This window comes from Pyrgilauda ruficollis, unplaced genomic scaffold, assembly GCF_017590135.1.
Source record: "Pyrgilauda ruficollis isolate IOZ18807 unplaced genomic scaffold, ASM1759013v1 scaffold86, whole genome shotgun sequence".
Taxonomy (NCBI): domain Eukaryota; kingdom Metazoa; phylum Chordata; class Aves; order Passeriformes; family Passeridae; genus Pyrgilauda; species Pyrgilauda ruficollis.
The window spans coordinates 2,963,936-2,983,697 of NW_024530599.1; the positions used below are offsets into that span (position 1 = coordinate 2,963,936).

General features: G+C 42.2%; 1 protein-coding gene across 1 annotated transcript in view; it reads left to right on the forward strand.

Annotated features, from left to right (window-relative positions):
• WWC1 (WW and C2 domain containing 1) overlaps window positions 1-19,762 on the forward strand; it is a 66,476-nt gene that overhangs the window by 29,544 nt on the left and 17,170 nt on the right. Inside the window, exons 2-10 of the mRNA XM_041488038.1 lie at window positions 915-1,024; window positions 5,871-6,074; window positions 7,761-7,837; window positions 8,751-8,830; window positions 9,725-9,854; window positions 10,189-10,335; window positions 11,351-11,424; window positions 16,552-16,794; window positions 18,211-18,300. Of these exons, the coding sequence (XP_041343972.1) occupies window positions 915-1,024; window positions 5,871-6,074; window positions 7,761-7,837; window positions 8,751-8,830; window positions 9,725-9,854; window positions 10,189-10,335; window positions 11,351-11,424; window positions 16,552-16,794; window positions 18,211-18,300 (1,155 nt within the window). The remainder of the gene's footprint in view (window positions 1-914; window positions 1,025-5,870; window positions 6,075-7,760; window positions 7,838-8,750; window positions 8,831-9,724; window positions 9,855-10,188; window positions 10,336-11,350; window positions 11,425-16,551; window positions 16,795-18,210; window positions 18,301-19,762) is intronic.

Consider the following 19,762-nt stretch of genomic DNA (forward strand, 5'->3'; position numbering starts at 1 on the left):
TACATCCATACATACATCCGTACTTTTTTAACGCAGAGCACTGGGCTTGTGTGGTGGATCTCTGGGCCTTCTGGCACATTGTGCTTTTGGCAGCTGGGGATGTGAGGCACCTGCAGGATTAATTCCTCCTGGCTTGTGCCTCCCTGCAGTGCTGTTTGGTTTGCAGTTTTGTTGGTGCAAGCTGAACCTCATTAACTCTGAGTGAAAGGGAGGAAAGGGACGTGGTTTTGGTGATTAAAATCTGTGTGGCCACTCAAGGAGTGGATACTCTCAGCTTTGTGTTTAGCCATACAGGCCTTCAGAGTGTTGGTGGCTGTGCTCTGTAATAGAAAAACTCATCAGAGCAGTGCTGTGGAAATACTTCCTTGTTCAGACAGAGTGGGTTACACGTTTTCTGATACTGAGAAACTAATCTTATTTGTCATTAATGAAACAGCATATTGCAATGCAAATGAGAGAAGTTGCATGACAAGCGGTCCCACAGTCCTCAACACTGGCTATTGATCGTTCAGTCTTACTTATTCATGCTATGCAAATTGCATTTCTCATCTTGCTCCTTCTTGTCTACATATTTGTGGTACAGGACTTGCCTGCAAACAGTCTTGTTCTTTCACTGCAGAAGCAGGAATTGTTTCTGGCAAAGTTCTTAATGTTCCTTTGTCAAGCAAGTACTGGCTGAGCTGGGCAAGGCTCCGGAGCTCTGTCAGAATGAATTCATTTTGCTCTAACTTCAGATGGAGAAAGGGAAGAGTTGGTGGTGTATTATTTGATAAGAACAAAGGCTTTAAAATAGTTTTCAATTCTCTTTGGTTTTGATACTGAAGCCCTTGTGGCATTTGTTCTCTGGTCAGTTGTTTGGAATAGGCATGTGGGAGTGTTCTTTTATTCATTCTAAATACTATTTTGCATTTCAGGTACACTAAACCACTGACCTTTGCTGACTGCATCAGTGATGAGCTGCCCTTAGGATGGGAAGAAGCTTATGACCCTCAGGTTGGAGTCTATTACATAGACCACAACACCAGTAAGTGACATGCTGCTGTGCTTTTGCAGAGCGATTTGTGCCTCTATTAAAGTTTACTGAACACGAAACCACAGAGTTGCTACCAGCATGTTTTAGAGTCCATGAGATCTGCAGCTTGTGAAATCAAATCATGTCCTTTTCCATCATACAAAGTACTTTCCTTTCTGAGCAGGAATTTGACACCTTTTGGGTTGCAATCTTCAAATTGGCTGCCACGTTCAAGCCAATACTATGGACACACCTCTGTCAGATTTGGTTCTGCTGAGGAGTCCAGCTGGGTAGCAGTGATCTGGAGTTTGTTCTTAGCCTGGAATTTGTCCCTGTGGCAAGACCATCAGAAATAGTGCAAAGGTCTTGTGTTGATTCCCCTGGCAGGGGTGAGCTGAATGAGCATGAGCTCCCTTGGCAGCAGGAGCTCACGCTGCCTTTGCTGGAGACAAAACCCTCAAGTAAGCTTGGGATGTCCTGTTCAGGGTTCAGCCTTGGGGTGTCTTTATCCTGTGCCCTCAAATTAGGCCACTGCTTACACCCTTTGCTACATTGCTTCATAGACAAAAATAATTAATTTTGTAAGCTCATTTGAATTATAAGAAAATACAGCATTTGTTATACCATTACAGGCGTTACTAGAATAACTGTAACAGGTTGTGCTAGAACACATCCCCTGGAAAAGTAATAAGCAAAACAAATCAGTGACTTTGATTCTCTTTACAGAACAGCTCCAGCTGCAGCCTAGAAATTCACAGCAGAACCATGTCCAGGCCCTGTTAGGGGAGCTTGCAACTCGTGCTGAGAGAAACTTTTAAAAGACAAAAGTGCCTTGAAGTGCTTTTAAGTTGTGGGGTTTTTTAAATCTACTTCTAGGACTTCAACTGAGAACTTGTTTTTTGGTTTGGTTTTTTTTTTTTTTTAATTACATTATTTTTTAACAAATAAAAATGTGGAAGTCTGGTGCATTTTTTTCCTTGGTGGATTTTTAACCCCCTTTGGGTATCTTCGTCTTCACACCCTTCCCTTTTTCAAAACTGCCACAACTTCACCTGGCCTGAGACTGCACCCTCCAAGCTTTAGCAACTTCTCTTGGGTATTAAAAATGCCAAATGAAAAAAGCCTATTCCCAAAAACTCTAATTGACCCTGACAACACAAAGATCATAAGTTCCCAGATGTAAAGGTGACACAAATACTTTTATTTAGAACTTGTCTAAATCCTGTGATTTTAGGATGACATATCTTTAAATAGCTTCATCCAATTTTTCTGTGAGGTAGGGGATGTTGATTTTTCTTTTTATTGGAAAGTTGGAAAAGGTAGGCAAGTCTACAGGATCACACAAAGGAGATCTGCAGGGGAGAGGAGTGGACAAACTTTGCTTTAGAAGGTGCTAAGTTGCAAGGCACAAATTTGGATCTCCTATAGGTCTATAAGACCAGGTCTGGTGTCCATTTCACAGTCTAGGAATGGGAAAATAGCCTTGACCTGAAGCTGTGGGACATGGAAGCCTGTTGGACCCCTGGAGTGTTTAGCAGGAACTCCAGCATTGTTAAGTTTGAGGTTGGACTCAGTGATCCTAAAGTCCTTTTCCAGCCTGAATGGCTGAATGCAGTTGGGACAAACCAAACATAGTTTTATTTGTACATTTGAGTTGGTGCAGGGTGAACATGCAGAGGTCTGGTTGCAGGTCTGGGAGAGTTACCCCTGGTCTGTGCCACTCACAGGCACCATAGGATTCAAGGGCATGCAGAGAAGCCTTCCAACTGTGCTGACGCCTGCTTACTAACAGTGCCTTTTCAAAACTTCCACTTCTGTGGGATGTCAGAGGCCTCAATATTTAAATGGAAATTTCAACTAAAAAGTTAAAAAGAAGAGGAGCAAACTCATTACATATTTCTTGTGCCAGCTCTAATCCAGATCACAACACAGCAGAGCACATCCATTTACCTTAACCTAATCAAGCAGCTCAGCTTTGTGGTTTATGTTGAAGTATCCTCTGGAGAGTGTCCAAAACCTTCTTCCTCTCCAAGGTCTCTGGCAGATTCTCTGGCAGGAAGGAACTGCTGAGGGTGGGAAGGGAATGGAGCCATGTTGGGTCTTGCTCATACTGCACAAGTATTTGAGACTAATTATCAGAAGTGAGCCCAAGAATAGACTTAAATGAAATCTAAAGGCAGGAGCCATTAAAAGAAGCAAGATGGAGAACAATTGTAACCACCTCTCTGAGGGAAAATAAATACAGTTAAATTAAATTGAGTACCCAGCATATTCCTAATAAAGTATTAATGCATAGCCTTGAGTGCGCCTCTCTGGGAGAACTTTGGAGTGTGATACAAAGAAATGATGCTGATGCAAGCATTGTAAACCTACATTCCTCCAACATGAAGCAAGCAGATTTATTTGTGACAAGCTCAACATTAAATTAGGAATTCACAAGAAGACAACAAATGATGTAATAACCTGCATTTCTATAGTTCTTTCATCTCACTTCTGAATGTATTATGCATTTCTCAGTAGCTGGGCTCAGTGAGAGCCCTTGGCCAACACTTTTGTTGATTAGTTTTACATGTTTGAAAACCAAAGCTCAGAGCTGCAATCAAGGGGTTACAGTTAATGCTTTCATTACTGAAAAAGGTTGAGGTGAATATTTAGAATAAATCTGGACACAAAGCATTTCAATACCTCACTGTGTTGGCCATCCTCTCTGTGAGCTGTCTGCTGAGCATTCCCTGGGTCAGATTGTGGATGGGCTTGGACCACTGGCAGTGCTTCACCACCTCTCAGAGGTGTTCAGGATTGGAGGCTTTTGAGTCTTCCTCCTCATTGCGTATAATAGAGGAATTTTCCTGCAGCAGCTTCTACCACCCTTCTTGGGATTCTAGGAAGAATGGGCTGCTAGTCTAAGGAAAAACTGGAAATAACCAGGCTTGAAGACTTATGTTGAGGTAGACTTACGGTCCAGTGTCCTGCATCAGACTTCAAGAGCCATGGGCACTTTGCAAACATACTTTTTATGCTGGAAATTCGAGAGCCCTAAGTCTCAGTTGCTGGTGACTGAGCAGTTGTGTCCAGGGAAGCTGCATGTCTGGGAATGTGGGGGCAGCTCCCTGGATAACACCAGACTTCCCCCTTCTGGTTCAGATGTGGAGAAAAGGCAGTTACTTCATCTGGCTGTGGCTAATGGTTATCTGGAAAATGGGATTTGGGGGCAAGAATCAAGGCAGGAGCATGTGGGGCTGTCAGAGTCTTACAAGTCTGTGCCCTCCTGATCTTTCTTTTGCTCCCTCTAAGACCACAGTGCTATCCATGAGGGCCCCTACAGCTGGTACAAGCAGCTGCTTTTCCCTCATATTATTTTGGGGCAGTTTTTCAGGTCCAGGCCTAGCTTTAATATTATATCAGCTGAAAGATTGCTTCTGCTTGCAGGACCTGTAAAAGACTGTTGAAATGCTTCTACAAACTATACTGGGGTTTTTTGATGCATTTTGTGTCTTCTCCAAGTTTTGCAATGTAATTTGAAGAGCCATGTGCTCTTTTAGGTCTTGAGATATTGTTAGAAACAGCTTACTGCTGGAGTAGCCAATTAATTTTCTCCTCAGCATGATCATGGACAGCTTGTGAAAAGAATTGAGTGTCCATCCCTTGGGTAAACCCTTTATTTCGGGTTCTGCTGCTAAGAATATTGTCTGACTTCTCTTCCCCACATCCTGTGTGCTGCAGTGTTAGTCTTACACCCGACTCACTTAAGAGCTGCTCATACCTTCCACTCTGGCAGCTTTTACTAAATATTTAAAGAGGCTCTTAAGATATGCAGATTAGATTCCCACTGATAGTTTCAAGCAAGTCCTTTCTATTAATTATTCATTATGTGGTAACTAGGCATCCTTATTCAAGCATGTTAGTTTAGACAGTTCAGAGCATTTGGTCAACTAAATATTGGAGCCTGCTCCAAACAAGAACACGTAATAGCCTTGAAATAGAAATGAAAAATGTTTTGGGCACTTCTTCACAAAACAGGGACAAACACTGACAATAAATTTACCTCGTTAGTGTTAGGAGTAGCTGCATGTCTGTGACCTTACCTCTTTTTCATGATTAGAAACCTGGAAAGGAATGTGTTGGTTGTGTTGGGGTAACAGAGATGGAAATGCTGTAACTGCTGCATTCCCTATGTTACCCTAAACTCCACCTCCCATATCCTTCAGTCGTAAAGGAAATGTTTACTCCTCTCTGAGATTCTGTTCCTATAATGTCATTTAAGATGCTTTCACAAATTTGTGATTTAATCAGACATCATTTTTACTTGCCTCTGGAATCTGAGTGAGCAGGTTTTCTTTCCCCCTTACAATAAAAGCCATTTGGCAGCCAAAGAGGATGGGCAGAGTTGTAACTGCTTTCATGTTGTCAGGTGCAGTATAATGCAGTTATGTGGCAATGATATTTTCTGAAAGTTTTATCAGTGAAATACTAGAGGTATTTTATTAGTAATGTTATAAAGCAGTTGCAATAAAGATAAGTTTAACAGTCAATGTCAGTATCTTAGAACTGTGTATGCATATTCTTGGGTGGATGTTTTTAAGTGCCAGAACCAGGGCAGCTTCAGCAGCAGAGAAGTTGGAGAGTTACACGACAGTTTTGTTGTGGATTATTCTATTCAGCATGGCAGAACTCGTTGGAATTCATTGTGGATCAACAGTCACCTCCTTAGAAAAAAACAAAAATATCTTCATTCAACTTTTTTATCACAGGATGGGGCAAGAGACTATTTTAGAATGTCATAAACAGTGGAGCTTTTCCAAGTAGCAGAACAAACCTGCATTCTGTTGATCTTGCTTCCTTGTGTTTTCTCTCCAAGAAACGACTCAGATAGAGGACCCTCGGGTGCAATGGCGGCGGGAGCAGGAGCACATGCTGAAGGATTACCTGGTCCTGGCCCAGGAGGCCATTGCTGCCCAGAAGGAGATCTACCAAGTGAAACAGCAGAGGCTTGAGCTGGCCCAGCAGGAGTATCGGCAGCTGCACGATGTTTGGGAGCACAAACTGGGCTCTCAGACCAGCTGTGAGTACTTAGTGAGCTCTTAACCAGCTCTTTCCTCAGCTGTGCACCCTGTAGGACAGTGAAAGTCGTGAAGCTGCTCCTTGGATAGAGCACTGGGATGGTGTGCCATGTCACTCTGGTGTTTGATCAGTTTGTTTCAGAAATGGTGTCTGCCCAGCACCTGTTTGGTAAAGGCTGATTGTTGTGAAATGCTCCTGTGTGTGGCTCAGTCACTGCAGTTAACATGCAGATTTTCTGCATGGGCTTCAATAAATGCTAAAAAATGTAGTGTTTGGCTCAGTGTGAAAAAGTTAACTTGCATGGTATTTTCCTTTATTCCCCTGTTTAAAGAATAGAAACACAGCAAGAAGGTCCATCCTGGATAGTATTCCCAGGCCCTTTTGTAGTTTATATCCCAAGTAGTTGAGTGATGGTCTAGTGGAGCTGAGGGTCTGTATTTTACGCCATGTTCCAAGTCACCACTGGTGGATTGCTTCTCTGTGTATGAAGAACAGCAGTTTGTGCTCCATGTTCTGTGTCATAACACATCAATACCAATGTTGCTTCAAGATTTGGTGCAGAAATCTTCATAGAATGCTGTATTTCCTCCTTACTGGTACTAGTTAGGAGCAGGAAAATGTCCAGAACAGGATTTATTTCATGCATGTATTCCAGAATTTTTTTAATAATCCTCGGTATTGCAGATTTTTTTGTATTCTTGCCAGCCAAGAACCTCCCCCCGTTTCACTCTTGTGAGTTAAGTGTGATGGTGGAGAATTCCACTGGCTAATCCTGTGCCTGGTGTTCAAATTTTTTAAGTAGTTTTCTGTCAGCTGAAGGATTCTTGTTTGACAAGGGTGCTGTCCCTCATCTCTAAAGAACTGGGTTTGCTCTTTTCTTAGGACTGCTCTACCCAGAGCAATGCACTAAGAACATGAGTTACAATGAGTTACATGGGCGAGATGGGATCTGTCTTGAAAAATACAACCAAACAGAAATAACTAGAAATGCTTTCCCATGTTTTATAGGGCATAAACTGATGGCTGCAAGGATCAGAATATCTCCCTTGCCTACAGCTACCTCTAACAACATTGCACATTGGGGAGCTTCTGTACCTTCTGAGGCAGAAGGGTTTAACTGCTGCTGAGAAGAGAGTTCTTCTCTTAATGGGACATTGATTTAATCTGGTGTACACATTGTATGGTTGGTCATGTCCTCAAGGCTGTGAAAAGGCTTGCATCACATTTTTCAGTTTCTTCTCATTCTTTGCTTTTCTTTGTTTCTAAACGTTCAGTGGCTTGTTTGCTCAATAAGGAAGTCTGAAAAAAATAATTAAGTAAACCTTCATGCAATGCCTGTCCCTTCAGTTCTGTTAAATGCCTTTGGAAATGCAGGAAGCCACACCACTGAATGGTGTGAACATGTTTGGGAGTCTGAGTTAGGTGTGTTAACCTGGAACAAATCCAGACTTTGGAGATGCAGGACATGCTTTGGCCCCTTCAGTCGATACTTTTTGTGGAGTACTTCACTGCACTGTTCCTTGCCCTGTCTTTGGGCAGTGAGATGTGGAAATTGGGTAACAGACCTACACCAGCAATGTGTGGAGGTGTGGGTGTGCAGGAGTGATGGGAGATCTCGGTCTGTGGTGGGCTGGTGAAAGTGTAGGGTGAAGGCAGAGCTGCTAAACTGGCTCTGTGTTTGTTCCAGTGCTTTCTGGCTCCTCGTCAAGTTCCAAGTATGACCCCGAGATCCTCAAAGCAGAGATTGCTACTACAAAATCCAGGGTGAGTAGTACAAATGGACCTTTGCTTGCAATGAGTAATGTTCAGGTATTTCCAGATCTCATGGCAACTACTGAAAGGAGATGCCAAAGCAGTTGGGAGAGCTAATGTTGCCATTTAGGGGTCGTTTGTCACAATTTTCTAACGTTGCAGCCTTAGGAATTTAAAACAGTTGTTGGTTGTTTTTTTTTTCCCCTTAGACTAGCCTGGCTTGGCAGCTGGCAGTGCAGGATGGCTGTGGGATGTGGAGCTGCGTGCTGGCTCCTGCAGTGCTGGAGAGCTGGGGTCCTCCCCAGGGACTGGCAGCTGTTTGTGCAGGGCTTAGTGCAGGCTGTCAGCAGGGGAGGGTGTGCTCTCATGCAAAGCTCAGTTTGGGAGGAAGAAAGGACTAAAGTAAAGTAGGTCAGTGTGGCCTCTGTGGAGGAGTATAAAACAAGCTGTAGGGTCAGTGCATTTACAATATGGATTATCATCCTGCTGTGTTACTCGTGCAGTGGGGTCTTTTTGCTGGGGAGCTTGGAGGGTGGCTTCAGATGCTGCAGGGTAACTCCTGTCCTGATGCTTAGCAGTTTTTTTAATGACTGGGAAGGTTTTAAACATTTTTGAGCAAAGTTGACATGTGTTTCATTGCTTTCTTTTTTGAATTTTTCTCAATTTTTCCACTTACATGGCTGGAACTTCCCTTGAGCCCCTTGTTAAGAGTGTGATAGCAGCTACTGGATAAAGCCCTGGCCAGTGATAAAGTCTTGATGAGGAAGCAGTCAGGGCTGTTTCCTGCTCTTGAGATGAGCTGATTGCCTGGAAACTTTATTTAGAGTATACTGTCTACACTGAATAAGTTTTGAATTGAGTGGGTAGCACTGTACCTAAATACTCATATAAAATAGCATTCTAAAAATGTGACACCTTGTTGCAGGTTAATAAACTCAAGAGAGAAGTAGCTCACATGAAGCAAGAGCTCCAGTACAAAGAGCATGGATTTCAAACCCTGAAGAAGTAAGTGTGTTCTCAAGATCTTTTTTTTCAGAGCATCTCTGGCTTGCAACGCATCCCCCGCTACATTTATAAATAGCTGCCTAAATAACATAAGCTGCAAGATGCTGCTGATGATATCTTTAGGCTGAAAGCAGTACACAGCCAAGGGGGAGTTCTCTCAAATCAGTGCCTGTATGGGATTGACCACATTAGAACTGACTTCATGGCAAAAAGGTTTTGAACCAGGATCTCGTCAGTAAACTGATATTCTGTTTTACTCAGTATTGCTCAATATGGATGACACTGCAGCCTGTTGTCTTAATCATAAGAGCCATTGATTTAGGGCACTGAGGGGGAGTGGAAGGGGAGGAAAAGTTTCAGGTACTTGCCTTTGTGTGACTAGACATCTGGCATCTTTCAGATAAATATTTATTATAAGGGTTAACCCTGACAGAATTCCTTTGAGGAAAGGGAAGAATGAAGTGGCTTGTAATTAGATTGTGCAAACAAATACATCTGTGCATGTGAGTCTGTGCATGTGAGTCTGTGCCTGGTTTTTGAAATCATGACTGAAAATAAGGTAATTCTCAAAGAGGGCTAAGCTGATCCTCTCCAGGTTAGGAACAAGGCAACTAGCAGCAGTCTGCCCTAGCACACTGTTTTGGGGGTTTGTATGCACCTTTGTCCTCCCTAAGGAATCAAAGAGATGATGATATTGCTGAAATCAGAGCTCTGAAGCTTATTGTACTGCTGAGTGGAGTAACTTAGGCAATGGGGAGTAGGGTCTTTTGTTCCTTCTGTTGTCCTTGTTGTACTTTGGAGTGTGTTTTTGTTAAAAATCCATGTCAAGACACATGCATCTAGAATGATTCAATTAACTGGATGTTATTAAGTGTTTTTTGAATTTCTGTACAGAATTGACATGAAAATGTCTGACACTCAAGGTGGCTACAAACTTGATGAGGCACAAGCCATTTTAAGTGAAATGAAAGCTCTCAAGAAGGCCATCACATCAGGGGAGAAGGAAAAACAAGACCTCATTCAGGTATTGAAACAAGATGACTTTACAGTATTTTGTGTCACCATTGCTAGAAGATTGAATTTCTGAGAAGTAATTTAAGTATTTTGTATTTCAGATACGTAATTGAGTTTTTTATGAAACTAGTTTTGAGTTGGACCACAGCCTCTGCAGTTGTTCAGATGCTGGAAATGAGAAGTATGAAATACAGTCCAGCCATGCCTGACTGAATTTGCAGGGTCTGAGTGGGCACAGCAGACATGGCCAGATCTGAGTCATGGGGTTAGGCTGACGTTTTGTAGCTGCTGAAGTACTTTATGCAGAAGTGAGCTCACCTCATGATTTTTTTGTGTGGTTTTAGAGCTTAGCCAGGTTAAAAGACAGCTTTGTGAATGACAGAGGATCCCAGTCAGACCTGTGGGCCAGCAGCATGTCTGTGGAAAGCTCCAGCCCTCTGCTACCCCGGCAGTACCTGGATGTCAGCTCCCAGACAGATGTTTCAGGAAATGTGAGTAATGTGTGAGAAGCCTTGTGCACATGGAGACATTCCTCTGAACTGTGTCTAGAGCTACCTCACCATGAGTTTCCAAGCATGGACAAGTTTCTGTGAAATCATAACTTCTGGTTTGAACTGCAGTGTGACTCTGTTTCTGTGTGCAGTGTTAATGTATCACTGAGGGCAACCTGATGTTTCCCCACACTGTCTCTATGAGTGCAACCCAGGTAGGAATAAAAGGGAAGGAAGTTTGATTTTGCCAGTAGGTGTAGCTTCTTTGATACAAACACTCCTTTAGCTCTTTATAGCAATAAGTTACAAGACAAGAAACATTGAGCAGCACTGGGCTAAGCTCCAATGAGGACTCTTCCCCTAAGAGTGTTTGGCTTTACTGGGTTGCAAGTGACACCCAGCTTATGTGCAGCTGGTTTGATGCCACCAAAGTTGTAGTGCTCATAAACTTTTAGTCCCCCACGTTCAAGGAGACCAGAAGTGTCAGGTTGGTCCCAGCCTTGGTGAGGACTAGATCAGTGCTGGGGGTACATCTTATTTCTCACAGGACAGCACAGAGCCTCTTCTGTGAGCCTTTACTTAAAGGTGTGCAGCCACTTGCAGTCAGGGCCACATATGTTAGTACAGATCTGCAGATTTGGGCATGGTGGGATGTACTTTGTCTTTAAGACTTTACAGCCAAAGCAAGAAGTCATCCAAACCAAACTGCAGTGCAGCACTTAAGGATGCAAAGAGCATTTGAGAAGAAGGATTGCAAAAGTATTTGTGTGTTCATAGAAATGGAAGCCAAAGACAGATGTGGTGGATTTTCTCTTCTTTCTAGCCAGAAAGGGCATTTGAATCTTGTTGGGGTTTAAGTATTTGAAGAAATAATGAAAAATGTATTTAAGTGCAGCATGTTCCTGTGTTGTGGTTGGTTTAACTAGGAAAAAAGATCAAGTCACTTGTAACAGTGTCAGGGGAATATCAAAGGAGGAGTGGTTGCTAAGTTGCTGATGTGGTGTTTTTGTCTCAGTTTATGGGCAGCAGCAGTAACCAGCTGGCCGAGAAGGTGCGACTGCGGCTGCAGTATGAAGAGGCAAAGAGAAGGTAATTCTTTGGCCCATTGCCCTCTTTGGTTGTCACACAGCTCATTCTGAGGATAAGTTTCACTAGAAGAGGTGCCACTGGACTGAAACCCAGCCTTGCTGCTGAGTAAATGTAGTCATTTTTGAGCCAGTGAGACAATAGGCTTTTTGGGTCAGTGTTATCTTTCAAGAAATAAATAACCATCCTAAAAATTACTAAGGCATGACTAATGCATAAAGAATTCAGTCTGGCCACACCTATGGGGACATAAGTGGTTCTGCTACCTGTTGCCAGTGCTTCCCCATTCCTAATAAGGAGACTGAACTGCAAGGCATCTCCTTACCTTGTTTGAAATGAATGAATGCTTGCATGCCTAAGTGTGATAAGGAGAAATGTATGTTGTGTTAACACCTTACATCAAAATATGGTCAATGCTGCAATTCCAGAGCTTATCTATAAGAATGTAAGTTTTCACCTTTGCCCTCTGATCTCAAATGAATGAAGAATAGATTTTAAAAAATTCTATCTACTTAACAGGCCAATTTAAGCAAAAGCTTTCCAGGATTTACTTTTTAATAGATAATAGCTAACACAACTGCATAGTTAAATGAAAAACCACGAAGAATTATTACTTAGACTTTGGCTGGCCTAGTCTTTGTTCAGTGATGTAACCATTGCTGGTAGTGACTTTCTTCACTTTTAACTGCTCTACAGGGACTTTGCAACTCCAGAATAACAAAGTTCAGATGCATGGTACAATCTGTGTGTGGGATATATTCAAAGAGAAAGCTTTTTGTCCAGCCTCTGGTTATAAATAAGAGCCTTAAGGCTGAGGTTACTCACAATGCTCTCATTTTGGTGTACTGGAGTGGCCAGTAGGCCATGCTTCTCAGTGGCATAAAATTTGATCTGTGTCTGTGGCAGTTGTCAAGAACTGCGTGCCCAACTGCTTCTGACACAAATTTATATTACTTTTTGTAGGTGGAGCAATTTTATCAGAACTGTTTATTTTGCCAGTCCAAGGTTTGCCAAACCACCTTGACATTTAAATGATTCAGTGACTTTTAAAAGCAACATTAAAAATACCATTCCTTCAGATGCAGTGGTTAATTTGGCATGTTAAAATTGCCTTTTAAGCTTTGCTGAAGGCTTCAGTTTAATTCACACTGACTTTACACATTCAGATTGAAGAGGAATACTCTTCCTTTGTCCTGTATCTTTTCCAAGGAGGGGCAAGTGAATAGTGACAAGCCTGCTCTTTCAATATACTCTTTATAAAGAGAGAGAACTTTATAAAGACAGCACAGGGGTTCATTTGAAGTGGTGATGAGGGACATAAAACACACCTTGCAGTTAACGAATACTTGCTGCTCATACCCCATGTTTGTCTTAGGTTATCTATAGGTTTTTCTCAAAGTTTAACAAACATTTTCATGAGGAAAGATGGCTCTAAATGGACATGAATAGTTGAGGCTGAAATGGAAAGATCTCCAGCTATCAAAGTACCATGGTTCTGGCACAGTATTTAGTAGGAGCTGCAGAAACAAATACCTCAACTGGTTTAAAGCTGGAACAATACTATGGATATAGTGACTCACAAGGAACCTTCTGTTCCTGTGAAAATTTTTCCTTGTGGTGTTTGAAGTGTTTCCTGTCCCCACAGCAGCATTAACATGTTCCAAAAACACAATAGAAGACTAAGTACTTTGCCCACGCACGAACTGTGAAGGAGCCAAGTGATGGAAATACATGTGTTTTATTAGCTCTGTGGTGTCTGGAAAGCTAAAACTTAAGGTTTGAAATCAAGTTGGTCCTCATATTAATTAGTTTAGAATTACTAGATCTGTAAGGGGCTGGTGCTTTAGAAAGCAAGCTCTGGCAGACACTGTTTGCACCATTGCTGTGGACCAGACTGAAAGCTCAGATGTGGGTGAATATCTGACTGAACTTCACCACACCAGAACTGCCAGGACCCAGTTCCCTTCCCCACCACTAGCTCCTTTCCTGTCACAGCTCAGGAAGACAACAGACCCCTAGAGCAGATAACATAAAACCCAAAAAAAAGACACAGGGCAGCTACAGTGACAAACCTTTGGCTTGATCATATTCAAAACTGAGAATGGCATCATGTCAAAAAGGTTGTCATTGCTACATCTCAGCAAGGAGATAGCTGCTGCAGCATAAATGTAATCAGAGATGCGATTAAATTATGTTGTACAACTTCAGACACGTAGCAGTAACTCAGTTGTGTAGCATTTGCACCCTGCACTGTTCTAATTTCTTCAGCAGTTAAACTTTCAGCTTGGCTTCTGTGTGTCTGGTGGTAAGTCAGGGATTTTAGAAGTATGTTTTTTTAATCTCCTAAAATGAAATACTTTAATGTCACATTAAGCAACATTACAATGATGTTGGGTATTTGACTGGTCAGTTTTTAAACCACACCTCCCACTTAGCTTGTGTTTTTTTTTTCTCAAGAACAGAAGCTTATCTGATACAGGATTGTTAATTACTGGTTGTAGATACACATCTTATGCTCCTGTGGAGATGCATGTGCTCTGAACAATCTATGGGGACACTGAAAATGTTATGTGCTATGCCTGTGTTGTATAATAATAGACAGTACTAACTTTCCCTAATTAACAAAAAAGGGCTGTGTTATGACAATGAATAAGTCATCTCACCGCCTTTTCTAGATAGAAAGAGAACAATTAAATAAAATTTGAGCTTCCTGTTGTGTATTTGTTCAGTGTGGTGGCCATTCAGAAAGGTGGTGTGACCTGAGGCCAGCATTGCAAGCCCAGCCTGGCTCAGCACTGATGCAGTTCAGACTCAGGCAGTGAATGCTGAAGGGCTGGAGTGTTCAGCCAAGTGCAGACCTTCTGCAACATGTTTCTTTTGTGATGGTGCTGTTTCATTGGAAAAATAGAATAATAAACCTCATTTTAACTGAGAAGGGGGAAAATAATGATCATCTACCAAAGGTAAAACTGGAGGTTAGTTTAACAAAACTTTTAGACTCGGAAATGCATAGAGAACAAATTCCAGTGGAAAAGCCATATGCATGCAAATGTATGCCAAAAGTGATCAGATTTATGCCAGCCAATCCTCTTAGACTCATATCCCTTCAAAATGCACTGAGGAATTCTTGGATTATGAATTAATGCCACTTAATTCTTTGCTGGAGCACAGTATTGCACTTAATCAGGCACTCAAAAACAAAACAGCTCTTAAGACGACCTAAAAATAGTTGAGCTGAATATCTGTCAATTATGGAACTTTATTAAAGTAAGCAACCTGCTGTGGGAAATGGGTTTACAGAAAGTGATGCTTCTCTTCAGAAGGGTGATCTCATGTCTGTCTCCTGTGGTGGTGGAGGCAGGTCAGTGTCTGTGAGCCTAATCCTTCACAGGCTCTCTTGGGCTCTGGAGCTTGGAAGACAAAGCTTTATTCTCCAAGGCCACTCAGGAGCCTTGTAGCTGCTTCTGCCCAGATCTTACTGCTTACTCCACACACTTTGATTTTGCTGGTGGGCACTGAATTGGCTCTGTGCCTGCCTGTGTGCTAGTTTGCTGGAGCAAGCACGCACCATCCTCTGCACTTCTGCAGCATAAAGCAAATTCTAGAGAGATGAATCCACATTAGTGCCTGCAACTATTTGCTGTGCCTGATTTAAGTCCAGTAAGTCTGTCACCAGATCACAAAGCCCTTTTCAAAGAGAGAAGTGTATTGGACATTCATTTTACATGTCAATTCCATTTCTTATGTATTTGCTAAACCCAAGTGAGGGATTAACCTGAGATCATCACACAGAGGAGCACATATGCCTTGCCTCTCTGATGTTCAGGTGAATTTTTTTTTTTGCAAATATCTTGCAAAATACTTTTTTCTCCTTGGTTACCTTCTAAGTTTTTCAAGTTTTTTTCATCCCAGCCCATTCTGTCCTTCCCATTCCCTGCTTCCCACTTGACTTTTTGGATTGTGTGAGTTCAGAAACACAGGTTCTTAGTAATTCTAATTCAGGTTTATCTGTACTATTGTTTCTCATCAAACTACTATGATCAGCTTGTCAGGTCTTGAAGAGCTGCAGGTTAGTGAGTACAAAGGAGGCAGCTTCCTTTGGGAAGACCGACATTACTGCCCTTGGTTCTGTATCCTGGCCTGCTGCTGGTTTTCTGCTTCTCTCTGTATGTTGCATTGCAAAGCTGATCGTTTGTGGACCTAACAGAGCAGGTCAGATACTTGGGAAATTTGGAACAGGCAGATATTTGGACTGAGCAGCCTCCTTACCTGCCACAAGCTGTGCTCCCCTCCTTTGTCAATCAAAGCTCTTGCTAAATTCTACATCTGTATTGCTGTTGTTTTTAGTCATTATCTTCCTCCCTGAGCTGATGTGGTGTGCTGCTGAAGGACTGGTGATACCGGCTTTCACCTGAAATCTGGAATGATACCTCTAGTGAAAATAGGCTTTGATTCTGATGCAGATAAGCAGCTTTGGATTTTGGTAGGATCACATTGCCTCTCCAGCTCCTGACATCCTCAGGTGCAGGTTGCACCAGAAGTAGTAGTAGCTCCTTAGTGTGTCCAGAGTGCTTACTGTTGAATCTACAGGTGGATTCTTGCAGTAGCAGCATGGAGATATGATTCACTTCCTCATTGCAAAGACAAAAAAGAGTTTCTAAGCTTTTGACTAACCACTGATCTTTATCTGAATCATACATGGGGAGAACACAGTTATTTCCATAAAAGTGACTAAAGAGTAGGTAATTATCACATCATACCCTCCACACAAACTACTCTTGAGGTCACACCTGTAATGCATATGAAACACCTACAGTATATCTGATCACCTTTTCTGACATACAGAATTTTTGTTGTGTCGTTGCCTGACTTGTGGACACTACATATTAGCCAGAAAGTTCATTTTCCATTGTGAACAAACCTGAGTTAAAATCCCATTCTGCGTGTCCACATGCCAGCACCTGGCACTATTCTGGTAAGGGGGACATGAGGGTGGGTGCTTGTCCTGGAGCTGAGAGCCTTCCTCGGGGCTCTGGAAGATGTGGTTGGTCATGGTGCACCGCTGCATGTCTGGAGCAGGAGATCAGGCACTCCTCAGGGAATAACTGCATTTTTTTTTTCCCCCTGCAGAATAGCAAACTTGAAAATCCAACTGGCTAAGCTGGACAGCGAGGCCTGGCCTGGCGTGCTGGACTCGGAGCGGGATCGTCTGATACTGATTAACGAGAAGGAGGAGCTCTTGAAAGAAATGCGATTTATTAGCCCCAGAAAATGGACTCGAGGAGAGGTGGAGAGACTGGAGACAGAGAGGAGGCGCCTGGAGGAAGACCTTCAGGCTGCTAGAGACACTCAGAGCAAAGCTCTCACTGAGAGGTGGGTTAGTGGGCATAGGGCAGGGCCTTTTTGGACAAGAGGTAACTGGGAGCAAGCACCAGCATGCCCTGGCTGACTGCCCACAGCAGTGCCCTCACATTCCCAGGACATTGAGAGCTTCTGAACTCATCTCCCAAGCAACCCATCTGCAAGGCGTACTGTGCTACTGGGGAAAGGTTGCTGTTCCTACAATGGATCCTTTATGGGAATGTAAAGAATGCTCAAAATAGCCCAGTGTAGTGTTAGTGTAGTGTAACATTTCTGTATGCAGCCAGCACCTCACAGCAGCTTCTACACTTGCTGTGCAGTCTGGGCCTTGGTAAATGTCAGCAGATGGAATTTTAAATTTCTTAAATTTGCTGTTTGTTCTGAGCATCCTTGTATGTGATTCCTGTAGGATCTGGTATTTGACAGGGCTGTGGGGCTTGCAGGGAATATCCTGTGAATCTAAACTAGCTGAAAAAAATGCCTAGTTTCTTCCCTAATTTTACCTGTGTTGCAGGGGGAGATCTCATGGGAATGTACAGTGAGGATGAATACTGCATTAGGCATTGCCCACAGGTGTTTCACAGTCTGGATGCATTAATGAGGGTGGTTCAGCAGTGTTTCTGGTAGCTGCAGTCTCTTGAACATATATGAAACAGACACACTGCATTCACTCTCTCTTTGCTCCATATTTTCTTTTTTTCTACGTGGCAAATTTTCTACATTGGCTTTTCATGCTGGAAAAAATGTAAATGTCTCGGCTGTGAGACTTTTACCTGCCTGAAGTATCTGTGGTTTGACAAATGGTTCTGGTCTTGCCATAAGGTGAACCCTTCATTTTGGAGTTTTGGGAATATGATCACATTCTAGAGTGCCAAAGACATAACACATGTATGGGGAAGGATTTTGTGTCCACAGGCCTGTTCAGTTAGGGTGTGAGCAGCCATGTGCACAGGTGTTTGTCTCAAACCAGTTCAGGTGGGAAATAAAACTGAGATGCTGCTAAAGCCAATAACGTAAAACAGTAATGAGATGGTTAATAACTAAATCAAGTAACCCTTAATCATCCATAGACTTTAGTGGAAGGAAGTGAAGGCATTTATACTTTTATTAGCACAGGAACTATAGGAATGCAATAGTGTATAGTGAATAAAATCTGCCCAGCTCTTTTGAAGCCTGATCCTAAAAACATTAACTTCTATGGTACCAGCTTAATTATTTTGTCTTGTTGTGAATGTTTTCAGGACTGAGTTCTGCATTTTAAAAGTTTCTGGAGTTAGTAAACACTTACACATCTTGACCAAATTCTGTCCTGGGTGTTCCTATCAACTTTTGTAGGATTTCACAGCAAAAAAGTAGATTTTTCCTTTACTCCTTATTTAAAATAGTAAATGCTGCTTTAGCTCATCTCCTTCTTTGATCTTCACTTAGATTGAAGTTGAACAGCAAAAGAAATCAGCTGGTCCGAGAGCTGGAGGAAACCACACGGTTGGTGGCCATGTTGCACACCCAGCTGAAGAGGTAGGTGACCCTTTCCAGCAGCTGGGGTTGCTTTTGCTGCACATGGTGCCACTGCCTTTCTCTGCTAACAGTTCCAGCTCCCAGCTGAGGGCTGAAAGGCCTTTCAGTCCCAGAGTGACCTCAGGCCCTGTGTAGTCAGGGGAAGGAGAAAGCTTGGGATCATAGGTCAGTTTAGATGGGCGCTCTTCAACGGGCTGAGCAACCTCCTGGTGGTGCCTCTGCCTCACAGCAGGAGTTTGCACAGTACCTTTTATTTCAGTAATATTCAGGTGACCAGGGAGAGCTGAGATTTATTCACTGAAGTTTGAATTACTGAAGTATTACATTAATAAAGTATGCCAAAGACAGCTTAACAGACAGCAAGTGGAGTGAATCTTACTAATGCAACTACACGTTAATGGATGAATGATCATATTTCTCTAATTCCAAGTGTGCTGTGGCTTGCAATGTGCACAATATATAGAGATATCCCTGAATCTGTTGTGGTTCATATGGTGTAAAGAAGGGCTTCTAGTTCAGGCTGTAGTTTTGGAAGAACACAGGATTGTTACTTCCAGACTAAAGAATGACTGCAGGCACTAAGGCCAAATCATTTTGCTAAAAGTACATTTTTATCATTCTGACAGCAAGGAAGTTTGGTGGGGTTTTTGTTTGGTTGAGGTTTTTTCCTACCAGTGTGTACTGAATTTACTCTGTTTGTAGCTTCTGCTCCACTTGGATTCTGTTTCATTTTGTGAAGATGGCACCGAAAAGACTGGAAAGAAATCATAGTGCAAGACTGACATGTAAATAAGCCAGCATGGAGAATAGCTATCTGTGAGGCTTTTATGCAGTGAAAATGCATCATATTTTCATTTCACCTAGCTGATTAGGGATCTTTTGAGGTGACCAAGAAGCATGTGAAACTAATTTCTTCCTAACCGTGTGCCCAGTGTTCTTGGCATGCTCCTTCATAAGAATAAGTGTTTGTTATTAACCCCATAATACAAAATGTCTGGCATTCAAGGGCATGTACAAAAGGAAATTGAGCCAAATTTTTTGACAGGGAAAAGATTAATTTAAAATCCCTCCCTTTTCATAGTAAAGTACACTGAAAAGCTGTAAATTCATTAGGCTTCAACAGATGTGTATATACTGCCAATATGCAAAAACATCTATCAGAAGCTTTTTTGAGCAAATGTGCTGCAGTGCACATCTGTCAGAAGGCATTTTCTGCCAAAATTATACTAAATACAGCATACTTGCCTTTTTCTCATAAGGTCATGGACATAATTATACAAATGTAGCTTCCAGCTTTTACCCTATAAATAATAAATAAGAGATTATTAGGCTTATTAATATCTCACTGTTTTTCAGTGAGGCAACTTAAGGCACTTACACATATTCAGAATTTTTTCAACAGCTAATCCCTATTCAAAGTGAGGGTCAATAATGACCAAGGTCTTCAATATGCAGAGCAGGA